At 37.4% G+C, this 16,756-nt stretch overlaps 3 protein-coding genes and 1 long non-coding RNA gene across 4 annotated transcripts; all 4 read right to left on the bottom strand.

Annotated features, from left to right (window-relative positions):
* Nucleotides 1–415: 415 nt before the first annotated feature.
* Nucleotides 416–3,638, bottom strand: LOC145233074 (uncharacterized). The gene is made up of 2 exons (XR_013861009.1): nt 3,137–3,638; nt 416–972 (listed from the first exon to the last, which is right to left on the bottom strand). It is a non-coding gene; the product is annotated as an uncharacterized LOC145233074 (long non-coding RNA).
* A 460-nt stretch (nt 3,639–4,098) lies between these two features.
* On the bottom strand, nt 4,099–5,950 carry LOC145234393 (uncharacterized). The gene is made up of 4 exons (XM_080099129.1): nt 5,649–5,950; nt 5,132–5,279; nt 4,736–4,856; nt 4,099–4,457 (listed from the first exon to the last, which is right to left on the bottom strand). Exons 1-4 carry the CDS (start codon nt 5,898–5,900, stop codon nt 4,199–4,201), a joined length of 780 nt encoding a protein of 259 aa, XP_079955255.1. The 5' UTR covers nt 5,901–5,950; the 3' UTR covers nt 4,099–4,198.
* Nucleotides 5,951–6,339: 389 nt separating this feature from the next.
* LOC145233073 (solute carrier family 35 member G1-like) lies at nt 6,340–8,740 on the bottom strand. Its single transcript, XM_080097734.1, has 2 exons — nt 8,296–8,740; nt 6,340–8,047 (listed from the first exon to the last, which is right to left on the bottom strand). Exons 1-2 carry the CDS (start codon nt 8,684–8,686, stop codon nt 7,494–7,496), a joined length of 945 nt encoding a protein of 314 aa, XP_079953860.1. The 5' UTR covers nt 8,687–8,740; the 3' UTR covers nt 6,340–7,493.
* Nucleotides 8,741–12,585: 3,845 nt separating this feature from the next.
* On the bottom strand, nt 12,586–14,899 carry LOC145232099 (uncharacterized). Its single transcript, XM_080096611.1, has 5 exons — nt 14,783–14,899; nt 14,578–14,712; nt 13,732–13,876; nt 12,949–13,055; nt 12,586–12,879 (listed from the first exon to the last, which is right to left on the bottom strand). The coding sequence occupies exons 1-5, from the start codon at nt 14,897–14,899 to the stop codon at nt 12,643–12,645; spliced, it is 741 nt and encodes a 246-aa protein (XP_079952737.1). The 3' UTR covers nt 12,586–12,642.
* Nucleotides 14,900–16,756: the final 1,857 nt, after the last annotated feature.

Below are 16,756 nucleotides of genomic sequence, written 5' to 3'. Positions count from 1 at the left end.
TACTCAATTCAAATTGCCAAAAACACAGTAGAGAGAAAGAAAATGTAAATGTAGGATAAAATATCGCGGTACAAATTACACACTACAGTCTCATTAGTGCGTAAGTCACCAAGCAAGTGCAGTCAGCCAAACAAAAGTAATGGTCAAAACCATGTTGTTGCCAAACGCAATTCTGGGATTAGGGTTTTGTAAAATTTAAATTACCAAATTAATATCACCTAGTACAGGGGCGGGCAACTTCTCCAGTCGGCGGGCCTGATATGGGAAAATGAAGTACTTGGCGGGCCGGATTCCTGAATCGATACATTAATCGCGTATTTATCCAGTGATTTAAAACGGATTTTTGACCACCTAAAGTCCTAAACCAAATACAATCAAGAACGTCACAATTACAATACAGTCCAAACAATCTAACTGATATAACATAAAATTATTCACCACAGCAAATTTAATGCATACACCACAGACTTAGATACTGCTGAAACACTAACTAGGCTACACGTGTGGAAAGAAAGAAAACCGTGAAATCAGGCCACACACAAGGTTGGCAGTTATGTCGTAACAATGGATGTATGGTGCGATGGTAACAACGGCGGGAATTTTTTTGCTATTGGGGAGCGTTACTGTCCGTACTGTCAATGGGAGAAAAGTCATCATTATGCAGAGAGCTCCTGCGATGCTAAGGATGCGGATCATGTTGGCATAGTAACCTTTGGTATCGTCTCCGGAGCCGTCGCCGTTTAATTTTCTGTGCTGATATATGGACAAAGGTATGACCAACATTGAAGCCAAAAATGAAACTGCAAGGTGAATGATAGACGAAATAAAACTGATTCAGCACTTTTCGATTTCAGATACTTCAGTTGGTGCGTCCTGGTTGAAGCTTTGCGAACTCGCCTCCTGGCCAGTTGAAGTTGTAACGTTGTTCATCGTTAGTTTTGTGGCGATGCGATCTTCTTGTTATTTAACTCTCTGTCAAACCAACAATTTGTGGTGCTTATTGTTTGTTACGGACTTAACACACGCTAAATTTTTCGGCAGGTGTTAACATGTTTTGTTGAACAGATGGCATTGATTCGGTGTTACGCAATCAAATCACAGATGTCGCAGAGGTCACACGCAAGCGATGGTTTGTGATAATGTTCATGGCTATAGTTAGATCCAATGAAAATAAGCCGGAACTATGCGCCGTTCCAGAGAAAGAATGAAAAGGAAATGTTAGGTAGTCAGCGTGCCAACAACGTCATTTCTAAAATTACTACAGATGTACGACAACCAATATCATTTCCAGGCCTTTGACCTTGCTTACATTTAAAGTCATTTAAGAGTAACAACGAACGTAACTGTGTCACAAGTATTATAAAGTAAGCACTACATTATCAATTTATTTAATATCCATGGATATTTTTTCTGTTATGTTGTTAATTTCGACAATAATTTGTTTTAGTGATAATTGTTATTTACGCAAGCTTCTGGTGTTGTTCAGTTTCCATAGTTAATTTATGTTGACACAATTGTGATTGAAATTTAGGGTCGCTATTTTGAAAAAAACTCTGGTATGAATTTTTTTCTATTTCATCACTGGCTCTATCTATATCATGATAAAGCTAGTGGTTCCAAATCATAATGCATATATTGCTTAAATAATAACTTATTTAAAAAAATAAATGATTAATTTATCGTTTGAAATCAAAGGACGATAAAAAATTGAGATTTAATGGATTTATTGGTGTCACAAATATTCTAGACCGCCCAATGACAATATCCTGCGACCCAGTTACAACGCATCGCGGACAATTTCTGTACGTCTAGAGCAGGGGTGGGCAATCTTTCTTACTGTAGGGGCAATTATAAATGTCAAATTTGGATCGCGGGCCGCACATGTGCATAACACAAAGTGATTTTGCTTTGTTTCTCACCAAATATGCTCAACTGCAAGTATAATTCGTATTAAATACAAACTAGCATCAGGCGCATTATTCAGCTCAAAAATATGCAATAATTGGACTCGTTTGCCAGTACTTTTGAAATCCAAGCGTCTCTGCGGGCCGCACAACCTTTAATGAAGGGCCGCAGGTTGCCCACCCCTGGTCTAGAGTCTATCGTTGCCGGCGCTATCGTGTTGTCATTGTCCTTGTGTGCCAGTTTTATCGCGTCGCCGTTGCCCTTTGCAGTGTTTATTGTTTTATCTGCAGGAAATGGTCACAGCGAATTAACGCCTTTTCCCCGATTATTGTAAATGCAAGGTATATAAGCGCCCCCATCTAACGATTTAATATACAGAGAAGAAGATAGGGAATAGAGATAACTGCGAAGTAGTGCTGGATTGTTGTTTTTGTTGTTTCGACGTGTGGTTGAACGTGAATAAATGTAAAAGAAGAGGTTTGCTGCCGATCAGAGTACACGAGCGTTAGCTGTTAAGGAACTTCCGATAGTCAGTCCCAAACTTTTGCGTATCTGTAAAAACGGGAACGTGACATCTGGGGGTTCGTACGGGATTCATTTAACTATGACTCAATTCAAGTAAACACGTATACGGCTGTTTGGACTCGGTTTGTTGTGGACCTATTGTACTATTAACGTTCATGCGTGTTTAAATAGGATTACGGATGAAATCTAATTTCGACAGGTGTTGATTTGTTTTTTGTAAAAGCATAACTCGTACAAAATTTATGAATAGGTGCAAAAATATCTGACACGTGAAAGGCCAGTAGACCTCCTTTGTTTATCGCTCATTCGACTGTGCAAATGCGTAGGGTTAGAAAAAATAGTACGCCATTGAAAATTTCAGACCATATTATGAAATGGCAATCTTTAAGACAAAATCATAAAGATAAATCAACCTTTGAGGGTACATTTTACAAAATTTTAAGACATCCACGAAGCACTGGTTGGCAAATAAAAACACGGCTTTGATTTCAACAAAAACTATTGTGCGACCTTTCTAAACAAAACACCCCATCTCTCTCGAGAAGAGGAACTCCGCACTGTTGCCTAAAGGCATCTGTCCATTTCTTTGGGGGCGTGCTCTCCTTCCACCTAGCGCCGTGCCAGGCCCCTAAATTCATGGCGTTACAGAGACTTTATAGCAAGTTTAAAGAGCTCTTTATAGGTCAAAACAGTGTTTGCAGCTTACCTAAATGTGACGAGAAAGTTAGATTTTCTTTCGGTTTAATCCTTAAACGGTTTTTCAAACTGAAAATCAATTATCCGCTGACAAATTGACTGATACAGTACAACAGTACAAGATAAGATGGTGTTCTGTTAATCGTTCTAAATTACGCAAAATATTGCAATATGTGCAAGGCATTGTTTTTGTGTTTTCACAAGGTTACCTACAACCCCACAACCGTCCATTCCTGTTCAACTTCTTCTACATGTTTACCTATTTTGTTATGTATCACAAAAGACTTATTGTTGCTTTGTACAAAGTTACTACTGGTCTACTGAACTCTTGAAACTGGGACAAGCTGTGATCGAAAAAAGGACCACCGACTTCAGAAGATGATGCAGTAACCTGATCACATGAGTATTGTAAAACGCCGTAACGGTGTCGTTGTTGGAATGAGTTGTCCGCAGGGCATGTTACTCGGCGTCTTGTTTTGGTCAGTTGAACGGTGGAGCTACGTGTTGTTGCCGTGTTGGTGAAAATGAATTCGTTTCACATGACCGCATTTGTCCTTTTATTTAATCTCGTCACGGACCAGGTGCGTTTAATTTTTTTTTTTTAAATATGTTTAAATAGCGGACGATCCGATTAATTTTCAATGCAAGTTGCGTTACGGACGAATTTGACTCATATTTTATATCTTGGTACTTTTATTTACCAATATAAATGCGTGCATAACATGCGCGAGCACATTTTGGACCACACGTACACCATGCATATTTACTAAATAGTCAATGAAAATATTGAAGCTAAAGTATATGTGAAGATTTGAATAATTCAAACATAGCTGACATTAAGTCAGGGCGATGTTTAATTGTAAATTAGTACGTCGATATTAGGCACTTATGACTTTAAGTAAATGAGGTACGCGTTTAGCAATTTGCAATGCACCAAATGCAAAAATACATTAAGCCAAACAACGTTTTTGTTTTGTTTTTAGAATTAAGAAATGAACTTCCGAGTTCGTTCTGCTATTGCATGATGAACCCCCAAAGATTCACCTTAACAACGTTTTAACTAGTGTAGTGTTCACAAAAACAGGACATATCCAAGATATGATATCAACAGCGCCAACACACACAAACTGAATATGCATTCCCGCTTAATTTTTTTAAACAACTCGGTCTCGTTAACCATTTCGTCTACAATTTGACCGCCTTTGTTTCTGTGAGGAAAAGGAGCATCAGGAATAGGTTTCCCAAGAAAATCACAAAGTGGCTTCCAACCGTCTTTCATGTTGAACTGAAGAAGCTGATCTTTTGGTGTAGCCTGCAATGATTTATTGGAACTTCGTCAACTAAGCTATAAAGTTTTAGGCCAATTGGAATAGATAAACAATTAATATGTACTAATAGGGACATTCGACAAAGTTGTATATTGTAGACACAAACGTTTTATCAATCAATGGTGGATCTAAGACTAAGCTATTGTGAGGAATTTTTGAATTTTTATCTTTGGTTTACCTAACATTAGTGTGTTTGTGCCTACAGTCGTTACAAAACAGTAATATGGTATAAGTTTGGACAAACAAAAACATCCATAACTTTTAGCCTTGTATTATAAAACAATCCGTAATTTACCGCAATAACATGAGAATTGTGTTCCCTGTATCGCATTTTGACAGCATACTCGTTGACTGGAGCCCGCCTAAAGGGACTTGATGGCATCAAAGTCAAGCCAAATCGTGCTGCAAAGGAGATGTGTACATTAAGTTCAATATTAAGATAGATGTTTCTCTATTGTACAGTGGCTTCCCACATTTATATGGTAACGGTCCCCAATTTTTCATAAATTTATCCAGGCACGGTACTAAATAAGTAATTTAAGCTTTGTCCGCCTTGTACATTTTTTATGGGCATTAATTAAAAAAAGAATAGACATCGAAAATTATCATTTGTTTAATAGACTCGACTCTACGTCGTTCAGTCAACAGATGTTTGTGATTACGTTTTTAGTGCGTACTTAAACTATTTCCATAAGCTTGTACTCTCCGGCCTGTGTAGGAGAGCATCATCAGAAAGCGAAGAACAACGTTTTCTCGAGCTACTTTGAACTGTTGTAATGCACTTGTACACCACTCGTCTTCGTTTTTACGTGTGGTCAATATTACCTATTCATAAAATTCATACTTACACTTTGAAACTAAAAATTAAACACAATAGCGTGATTAGGTTGAAAACAAAGTTATGGGACTGCCAAAAGTAAATATACGCCAAAGAAAAGGCGCCGTTACTCGAAAGTGAAAGACCTGTTAACAGTAGGTGGCCGGAAAAAATTATTAAGCATTATAAGTGCAGTTTTAAAATTAAACGTCCTGCGTAGGCTATAATAGAAAGCTATTGTATTGTATTTATTTGGGTTTTAGGAATTATATGGCAGTGAAGTTGTAAGAGTCAGTACGAACTATTCCCTACTTGCATTTGCTGCAGCATACCGGTTGTGGACAACAGTGGTTCAACAAACCGGAACAAGTATGTACCTTGGCATCTGGAAACGCACGATGTAGTTCTTCCCAAAGAAAAGCGGCTGGAATATCGGTCACAACATCGACACCCGAAAACATTCGCCTGTACTCCTCGGCAGTGCAACCGATATCCATTGCTTTTTTTAAATCGTCAAGTAGAAACCAAATTTGTTCTTCAAAGTCGTAAACGTTGTATCCAAGCGTGCGCAATGCACTACACAATGACTTGGTTCCGGTTTTGGGCATACCAGCGCATATTACCTTCATTGTGTAAGATGATATAAATCAACAATGCTTTTCGAAAACACTGCGTGAAAAAATATTCCAGATCAATTTATCGTATAATACATTAAATGCCATGCGACCATACTGTCTTAAACACTACACGTGCTGTAAGCGTGCCGTCAGGCTTATGTTGGGAGAAATGCACTACAACAGGTTGAGACTGCTGGTAAACGTCAAGAATATGTTTTCCCTACACGCTAGAAAATGCTGTAGTGGTCAATCTCAGCTCTAGTGCTACATATATCAAATTTACGAAGCTGAACGCACATTTGACCTGTCCGCCTACCTCAAACAACTGTGGCAACACTGTTGTGTGATAGCAAGTGCATTAGGGGCTAAGGTTCCTCGCAGCTGTGTGTTTACTTTAGAAACTAGCTTGTGTTTGCCATGGGCAGATTAAAATTGGTTACATGTCTGTGGATCTTGTACCATTTCAATTTACACCATCCAACAAAAACTTTCTACTCTGCAGCTTATGTCGTTGTATTCCAGGTTTTATAGACTGCTCCATCCTGTTGTCAGTGGTCATAAAAGATCATCGCACAAAACTATTGAAGCATGCAATCTATTTAACCATGTCAGGGTTTTAACCTGTGAGGTCGATGACCACTTCATTCAAACACTTTCTGCTCGTCTGTTTACCATGGATTCAGGAAAGACTTTATCATTTGCGAGCAGTTCTAGTAACCAGACTTTCTGATGAGAAACTGGTGTTTGGTTTAGCCTCGAGCTCAAAGTTCATTTAAGCCTACCAACGGTTGTAAAACTGGGCATTGGTCAACAGTGCGAACATACATTAAATTGAGGTGAATGAACGTGCGGGCAAAGTTATTTTTCATGGTTAACCATTGCTTGGACGGGGTCACAATGCTTACAGTTAACGGCTGAATATAGTAAAGCATTTGATAACAAATCATAAATATGATGCAATGTTCGTTAAACACGATTTCGGCATACGTACAGACGAAATATAAAACGTTTGATGTGAAAAGTAATTTTTGATACATAGTACGATCGTAAATACATACATTTATTTACTTTATATTCATTTGTCAAAACACTTGTCGCTGCTACATTTGAGTGTAGAGATAAACTAATGCCATATATTTCTTTTTTACCTTAAAATAAGACGCTTTCAAACATTTTTTTATTTCCTACTGTGTGGGAGTAACAATGGTCAAAAGGGTAAGTGCTGCAAGTAAGCTCCACCGCGACCTAATTTGTACAATTTGCCCATAGGCAAGTAATAATAATCAACAGTGATCAAATGCGTTACTTTGCAACGATTGCTCGCATTGCAAGACGGATAAAAAAATTAAACGAAAAAACAACAGATACAGAAAACATAAGCGCAAACCTTGGCTGTATAACCTTCCGTAAACCTAGACATACCGATTGACCAGATGGGACATAGGGACAAAGCGGTCAAACTGGAACGTACGATAGCAAAAGTGAAGTAGCAGTTGGTGTCAACTAATAAAAGTTTGTTTACTGTTCGTAGCATCACAATTGGGAACTTAACCTCACATTATAAACCACACACTTACACAGTGTTTCGTTATTGAGCTCCGAATTTTATTGTGTTTGTTTTGTGGTAATGTTGATTGCAGTCAACGTTATACAGCTAAACGTAATAAGAGCTGCCCCGATTAAACTTAAAATCGCCGGCACAACACCAAGAAAGAAATATTCAAGCAAGAATCCGAAAAGGACTTGACTTGTGCTAGCTATGGTCACCCTACCTGCTGCTTCATTTTGCAGAGCTAAAAACTTTAAGACAGAACTAAAAAGCGCGGCAATTGCTGAAAGCGCCATGATAAAAATATCATCAAGACAAGGATAACGAAATCCCGTAGTAAAGAATATCGATAAAAACGACATAGTCAGTCCACAAATAGCGTAATAAAATTGAAATTCACTGAAGTGAGTAGTTTTGCCCGTCTTCCTGATTGCCACAGTAGCTAATGACATGAAAATGTTTGAAACAACAGCTAACAGTATTCCAACCGTCCTGTTGGCGCCAAGGTCACCGGCTGTGTCGCTTCCAAAGATAAATGAAGGCCTAGAAACCAGCACCAGACCCACGACGGCAATAACTGAGATGAAAACTCCGGATATTCGACATGGCTCTAAGAAGATGCAATGGTTAACACATATAAGCGAGATAAATGTGATTTATTTATAAACCAAGCTCACTTAATTTCATGGGTACAAAAAGCCTACTGCTGGAAACGTTACTTTAAAATCAAGTTAACTGGAATATGACCAAAATAAGTTTCACAAGTTTGAAAACTGGCATTGATATGTGTTTTATTGGCAAAAATGATTTGAAAATTACTTGTTTTATGTCTAACAAACGATATTTGAAAGAGCTCACCTTTTAGGAAAATAAAGGCAAATAATCCAACCAAAATTATTGAAGTCGATAGTATTGCGGTGGCATCGCCAAGCGGCAAAAGTGGGATGCAAAAGTAGAATATGACAACAGACAAGGATGTCGTTATTACGGAAACCAGCAACACCAAGATAGTTTTCAGTGGACGAACAACAAACAAGTCTTTTCGGTAACTGTATATGGGCAAGGTGATGGCGTACTGAGCAAAGTAACGAAAGAGAAGCAGCTGCCCAGTACCAGGGCTTTGCAAAAACTTAACCAAAAGATTTGCGATTGCAAAGGACGCAGAACTTAAAAATTCGTATGTCAAGCCCAACATCGAGCTGCATGATCCTTTACAGTCACCCATCGTTGAGTATGATAGGTGTATCATTTACGTGTTAACATAAGTAATTTAACTAAATCTGCACTGCAAACTGTCATCTAAGAAATAGAAAACTGTGTGTGAATAAAAGGAAACATGATGTAACACGTGTTTGCTTACCACTCATCAAGTGGATGTACGGTTGATTTAGTCACAGCAGACATGTTCGAGGAAAAATACAATATACTTTTCACCCAACTTGGAATTCAAAACTAGAAATTTGCAAAACAATTTACAGATTGTCTTTACAGTCATCAACAGAAACCAAGCAAAAACACAGTGTATATGAAATGTGTACTCCACGCCTGAAACATAAATCAGGTAGAAGCATAGAAATCTTAATAATTCTTCGATTTTCTGATTTTTTTCATTTGAGGAATATAAAAAGTAAAATCAATATTTTGGAAACCCCAGTGCCCTGACAAAATAGTTTGACCATTTTTCTGCGTAATTACGTCATTGTAATGATTAGATTTATGTTGTTGCGGTCAAGATTCAGTAATGCCTATCAATATCGATTTATATTATTTGTGGTGTGGTAATTGTCGAGTCTCGTGTCGTTTACCATACGTTTTATTTACACGAGGCAGCCTACGGTTATGTGTCATGGACTGGTTTAGACAACATTTATTGTGTTCATTTAGAGAATCTTATACATCCAAAACATTTTTGAGATCAGTAGGGCAACGGTTTATAAATGCCCTATATGGTTAGTAGAAGTTCAGCATCTTTCCATGCTTTTTTCTTTGAGTATATTGTCCGAAGATATCAACCACCATATGCAACATTTGTAACATATTGAAGTACCTTAAATTTTGGATTGATTTGACTATCACCGGGTATGACCATGTTTACTTAACTCCCATATAAAAAACTGGCATATTTCATGATTTTGGTTGTATTGACAAATCTTATATTGCAGTAACAGTTTCGAAAAATGGGAAATACATTTAGAAAGTTTATTGCCACAACCATCAATTAACGGAATATGCAAGAAAATCTCTAGTACTTAGCTTCTCCTGTGTCAAATATACAAGGTTGCCACATTTTATTTCATTCACATAATTTATGACTTGGGTCACCACAGATTTGGATCTGCAAAACCTCGTTAAGACTGTGTTTGGATTCCAAGTAAAGTTTTCATAACAAGGATATAACAAAAAATATTTTAAATTAGTGATGTACCGAATCGGCTAAATTTCGATTCGGCCGAAACCGAATATTCGGCGGTTTTGCCGAATAAATTCGGCCGAATCAACCGAATCATTTATGACGTCACGCGAAATCGTACGCTACGGGTTTGACATGAAAAAATGTTTATCTACCAGGCAATTAGTGCAGAATAGTTCTGTTTCGTCCTCATTTAAGTTCTGTGAGGTTCACAATTGCCTCAAGAATGATTGGCAACCTGCCAATGAATTACTAATTTTTTTGACTACAGTGGGAAAAACGACAATGTGTTGAAAAAGGTAAAAATCGACGCGATTTTCGTTATGTTTGGGCTTGTGAAAGATTGCGTGGAGCTTAATAAGCAGCAAAGACACGTTTTACGCTTCAAATTTGTGTTCGTAAAAGATTCGGTTTCGGCCGGATCGCAACAAATTATTCGGCCGAAACCGAATCTTTGCACAAATGAGCGATTCGGCCGAATAAATTCGGCAAACCGAATATTCGGTACATCTCTATTTTAAATGTCTGTATTAGTTGACCTACTGGTTGCTGTGCCTGGTACTTCAGAAGTAAGTGCATGTAAGACTTACACACATTGTAAGTTATACATGCATACTATTTGCTCGTTTTCAACTGGACTTTTAATACTTGATTATCAGCATAAAAAATGAATAAACTGCACTGCAGTCCGCAGCCTCGCAGTAAAATTATGAAAATACCATAGTCAATATGCATTAGCCGTGACAACTTTTTAAAATTGACTATATATTAGGTGCAATCTGAAAAGTATTACGTAGTTTTGATCAAATTAGTACATAAGTATATATTATTTGTGTGAAAATGAGTTTATACGGCTAGTAAACCTGACTCCTATCTTCATGGGCGCCGGCAGAAATTTTGCGGGCAATGACACCAAGATTAATGTGAAAAAGAGATAGTCATGCAACATGTTTTTAAAGCATGTACATTTCAATTGTCTTCATATATTGTGTTGTTGAATTGTTTCATACCATCAATGTTCCCAAAAATCCTTTCTACAACAGTAGGCTAAATGAATGTCACATGCACACGAAGTTGCTCTCTTCTGTCTGTTGGCTACATTTTAGATATTTTGTTTGTACATATTGTTACACCATGAAAAAAAAACATTTAAACAGTTTATACAGTACCAAGACCCATACCTTTTATCGACATAGCAAATGTAACGTCAGGATTCAGGAATTTGCGCGCCTATGGTACCGCGCTGGTGTCACACTAGATTAGAAGTCCAATTTCTGGAAACGCGTGAATTTTATTTGAGCGCACGCACAATCACGTCAATCATGTGGATCACCTCAAAACGGTGAACACGTTCACCACGATCACGTTTTTCTGCGAAGAAAACATACACTCAAAAATGGGATACTGAACTAATTAATTGTATGTCGGCAAAGGCTTATCAGAGTTTTGGACCAGGGTTTTACAGTTATACATAGCTTGATATCATCAGAAAGCATTCTACACAAATAAAAAAACGTATACCGTACTTCAAATATACGGTAAATAGGACAACTTTAAGGCAAAATCAAGGTCACTTTCAGAGTCACTTTCAGACTTTCAGAGACCCAAAAGTTGATCGCTCGATGTTTGTTACAGCAACACCAACAGGGCAGGTTTAAGTCCTACGAATACCGAAATTATGAGTTGATGCCCCATACAGTGGTAGCTTGTGGCTGAAGAGTGGTTAGGTGCCAAGAATATGCCGTGGTACTAAAAAACTGATGACATGTCAGAAACAAAGGATAAATTTTACTAGTGTACATCACATTAGCGTGTTGTTTGTCGCATTACCATGGTATGTCTTTATGGGCCATTGCCTGTTCAGTTCAATGTTGTTGTATAAGTTAAAACCGTTTTTTCCTTGTTTTCCCGTGACAGATTTTAATAGCAAAATTTACCGCAGTTCCTATTTCGCAAACCTTACAGAGTTTTGCTTACTCATATTTGCCCATAAAGCATGTTAAATTCACTGCTGCTTGAGTAACTTAAACTTGCAGAAAATAAAATTCTACAAATATTAAGCAACACAAGACCTATCAAAAAACAAAATGCCTGTCAAATAACGGTGAAAATAAAAAAAACACACGAATATTTCAGCCGAAACAAACGAATCATTGCACGCGAAGTTGTTCCCCTACGCATTTTGCACAAAATTATAAGTTTTTCTGACAAGCCAAGAGTGATGCTACACAGCAAAATAGTTGCGTTTTATTATTGTTTAGTTCTGTGGAGTAAAAGCTTTTGAGGAACCAAAACTACCCAAACAAAATGGGTGAGAAAAGACCCAGTGGCTGAACGCCAGTTTTCTAAAACCTTTCAGTATGTAAAATGTAGAATTGGAGGAAATATGCGAAAGCAAATGGTTTATACAGCAGGCCCGTTTTGGTCATTAAACTTGTGTGTTGATTTTACAAAATGAAAGCCAAATGCGGCAAATCTCGTTTTTGGCCGAAACCTCTCCCCCTTGAATGAATTTCTTCCTTAAATGTGACTCTCCCTTCATAAACCTTTAAAGAGAGCCTTGCCTCTCGTTAAGTAGTTTTGCGAGGACAGCCAAGAGCTTAAAGTATTTCTACAAATCTAGTGTGATGTCCGACAAGGAAACTCATAATGCCAAATAGAAGAAACCTGTATATTTGTTGCCTAAAACAGAATAAGTTTGAAACAATGGTTTGAGGATTTATTGTTCGGAAGCTTGTAAACGCAAACTGCAGTTGACGCTGTGTTGTCCATCTAATCCATACCAAAGACGTTGTTTACAGAAAATAAGAAAAGCACGCTACCACAAGACAGAACAGCAAGGACACAATTACAAAAGCTTCACGTTTCATTTTCTGATATGTTGGGTCACTTCTAATCCGATCGTCGTACAAAGTTGCTCCAAGATTGTTATGTGGAAACTCACGATTTGGAACTGGAACTTTTAAGAATTTGCACAATGGTTTCCAACCTTCCTTTACGCTATACACGAGCAGTCTGTCCTTTGGGGCGTTCTGAAAACAAAAATAAACGTCTAAATAAGTGTGTCGGACTGCTCGGGCATCAGAATGTCAGCAACTCACCATGAGAACAGCTGCGTTATGTTCTCTGCATCGTATTGTCCTCAAGATGGCGCTGTCGGGCCACTTTGTGAAAGGAGAAAGCGGTCGAGGACCCTCGATGATTCCAACTACAAATGCAAATATTTTACTCTGTGGTGCAGTAACGTCCTGGTTAAAATGAAATGCTTTAAACAAATTAAGCTTAACTTTGTAATTTATAATAAACGATGTTGGGCGACTTTGTTTTCCACTAAGCCTACATCTACAAAACAATTCATATACGTTTGTTCTCAACCCTGGTATTTAAAACTGTTTTCATAAACCAAATATGTTTTAGAGCTGTAATTCCGAACATACTTGAGCCTGGTTCGGATTTTAGTTGTGTTAAGTTCAGTTTTTTTTCGCTTGCTGAAAGAAAACATTGCGACACAATTGCAGTAAAATAATCACCAAACCAGAAAAAAAATCACCAAGTCATACGTCAACGCATAAAAGTGATTGGCGCATTTGGTGGATGATAGCTAAATGCGCTGCAACTACACTGTAATTACAGGGCGTTATACCTGACTGGGGCTCACAAGAAAGTTTTGGTTTGAACTAATCCTCCAGTTGTTGGCCAAGATCGCAATTTCAATTTCTTTGCACAAAAAACATGCGCATATTTATCAAATGGTTTTGTGCATCCGGTAAAACTTTATGCAGGACTATTTGTCAAAGTGGCTTAGGTATTTGCAGTTTCGAGGTTCGTTATACTGCCGTGTTTGTGGTCTACACTTTCGGGTTCGGGCATAAAGTTGAACTTACGAAAACGTTGAATAAATCTGAACTTTGCCCAACCAGTTGGTGAAAACATAAGAAGGAAATTGTGGTATGTGTTGTAAGCCATCGCAGTATGTTGATCCATTGCGCTGCGGATCAAACTCTTTTCATCTCGTTGATTTAGAATTATCTAAAAAACGATAAAACTTAATCGTTTTCACAATGTGAGTTTCCACAGATATGAAATCGTGTTAGTACCCTAACCCCTAACGCAAGCAAGGTTTTTGATGAACGTTACAAGCAAAGTTAAGAAATAGTTTGCTAAAAACAAAACTGATAGTGATGTGGAACAAAACGTAAACATTTTATTATACGAAGAAAAACGATTGTCTGCATCAAAAGAATATAGTGCACAAGCAAACAGACGCGTTTGTATGCTCAGAAACACAACGGTAAAACGTTCAATTGTCATAACTGATAAAAGGTTGCAGAAAACATAAGAAAATGAAATCAATTGAAAACAACGCGATTAAGTGTTAAAAAACTCTATGATATCGATGCGAATGTTTACATTTTAGTCTAAATTACAGGCAATTTTGTTTTAGTGCTACTCTTAGAAAAACACTTAAGCTACTCCTGAAGTCCTAGTCTTGTATACATAGGACATGGTAATGTAAAATACAGTAATCGGTATACTGCTACAGAAAAAAATGCTGCATATGGTTTCTAAATATTAAAGCTATATGTAATTTGGAAGTTTTAATTTGATTCAGTTATTATCATTTCTGGAATAGTTTTAAAACAAGTTGTATACCAAGCGCCAATGACTCTTTCTTCCCTTTCACCACACACTTTGCAAAGAAGAAAAATGTGCTTGTTTAACGATTATACCTTAGCTTCAGGAAAAGCTTCGGCCAGTTGCTCCCAAAAGAAGAAAACCGGGTAGTCTATAACGGCATCGACATCTTTGTAAGATTCACGAATGTCATCTAACGTCGCCTTTCCATCAATATAATCATACCAAACCTGTGTGGAGAATATATAACTTGCTTTTAGGGTTTCAAATGCCACAATTGGGCTAACAGTAAGAGGCTACCTGCCGATGATAGACGAAGTTTTCCATTGTATCGTGAACTGTTAGTCCCAAAACTCGTAAAGCTTCAGCCGTTGTCTTTGATCCAGTCTTCGATACTCCAGCCATTATTACCTTCATCGTGAAACGGCAATTATAGACAAACTTTACTCCAAAATTTGCATTACAAAAAAAATCTTCCAAAGAAAGATAAACTGTTTATTAAAAGCAGCCTTAAGTACCGCCACTAGAGCCTTGGAGTAAATCCGATTTCACAAATAGGTGAAAAAGAGAAATCACTCATTTACTTTGACTACTTGATTAGAAATTTATTTTGACTACAATACTACATAAAACAATATTGTCGCCCAATCTAACAACTACACTAGTGAAGATGTTACCCATGCAAAATAGTTGATTCTTTTCTAAAAACTTTTTCTACTTAACATACGACACAGCACATTACCGCAACGTGTACTTTTGAAACTTCGTTATGCTTGACCACAAAGCACACTCAGCACTATTTGCAAGGAGTATATTAAAGTTTGTTTAACGGCGTCATGCTGATAAGTTGGCTTGACCATCGTTTAAAGTAATCAATGGAAAATGGTTACATGGCTAAATTTACCCGCTTTGTTTAACCAAGTTTCTTGCTTGCCATTGCACCGGATTTATGTTTTGTAGACCTTAGTAAGGTTGCACTTACGTTCCATTAAAATTTAAATATGTCGTGGCTGTCTTTAAATAATGGCGTATATAATTTCCCTACTTAGCTTTTTACGGCTGACTGCACGATTCAAATTTGGTATCTGTAAAATTTTGTTAAAGTGGTTTAATTTTCATCCTGATTTACAAAAAACACGATCTTTACTAATAATGATCTCATCTAACAACTGTATGTTAGTTTAAAGTGGGTCCGTTTTGAAGGATAAGATATTTGTGCTGTGGTGTTTACTCTGAACTGAAACTGTTTGGCAACTTTTTTTCGGTAGCTTATTTTTCTCCTGTCGAACCCCACCGCACGTTTTCCAACTCTGGCGACAGTTTTTGAGTCCAAACCTTTGCCTGGATCTGCCAACATTAGGCTATCTCACAGTCGTGTTACCCATAGAGTCCTTAAAACAGTGGTTCTTTTTTCCTTGCTGCACCCCTTTCAAATCACCAACCAATTTTCGCACCCCCCTGGATTTTTGTATTTGTATAGAATAGACCTAACCAAGCTTAATGATTCAGCATCCCCGCACCCCCTAGGAACAGTTCTCGCACCCCTGGTTAAGAACCCCTGCCGTAAAAGATCCCGCCAGATAACGCTTTATAATACAATGCAGCTATATAACGCGTTTGCTCTTTGGTCTCTTGGTATGCCCTACACATTTTTGTGCTGTGTAACGCTTCTTATTCCGGCTTGTTGATCGTTTTTTTAATGTCGCTATGTTTCATTTCACTAAGCAAAAAAAAACAACTTCTCAAAAGTAATTTGTTAAAATGTCTTTTTTGAGTGTTAAAAAAACACTGTAGATGTACTACTTATGGTTGCAGTTTCACAAAACACAATTCTTCTTTAATGTTGGGTTCAAGGTGAAATAATAAGGTTTGTGGAAAGTAGGAGGAAACCTTAATGCAAGATATTGCACTCAAACTATGGCCTAGAATTGACGGTTAGTGTTTATGTAATGACGACTAAATGTGCAAACAAACGAGGTAAACACAAGATAAATGTGTGAGTACATTTATCCCTTCGGGTTTTGTAGATGTGTACATTGGTCATGGATTGTTTATTTAACCCAGATTAAAACAAAATAGTTTAATGAAATATGCAGAAAGCAATGTATTTGTACGAGACAGTGGCATAACAAACCTATTACCAGATACATCAAATGCCAGTAAAAAGATAAACAAATGCTTACATATGGAAACAGATAAGGTCGCCACAAGGTGGTGCACTATAATTAGTACATCACAAGGTGGGGCATTTTATATTAAAAGGAAAAAAAAAAA

This window comes from Phallusia mammillata, chromosome 6 (assembly GCF_965637545.1).
Source record: "Phallusia mammillata chromosome 6, kaPhaMamm4.hap1.1, whole genome shotgun sequence".
NCBI lineage: Eukaryota > Metazoa > Chordata > Ascidiacea > Phlebobranchia > Ascidiidae > Phallusia > Phallusia mammillata.
The sequence above is the reverse complement of the archived record's forward strand: the minus strand, read 5'-3'. Positions and strand labels throughout refer to the sequence as shown.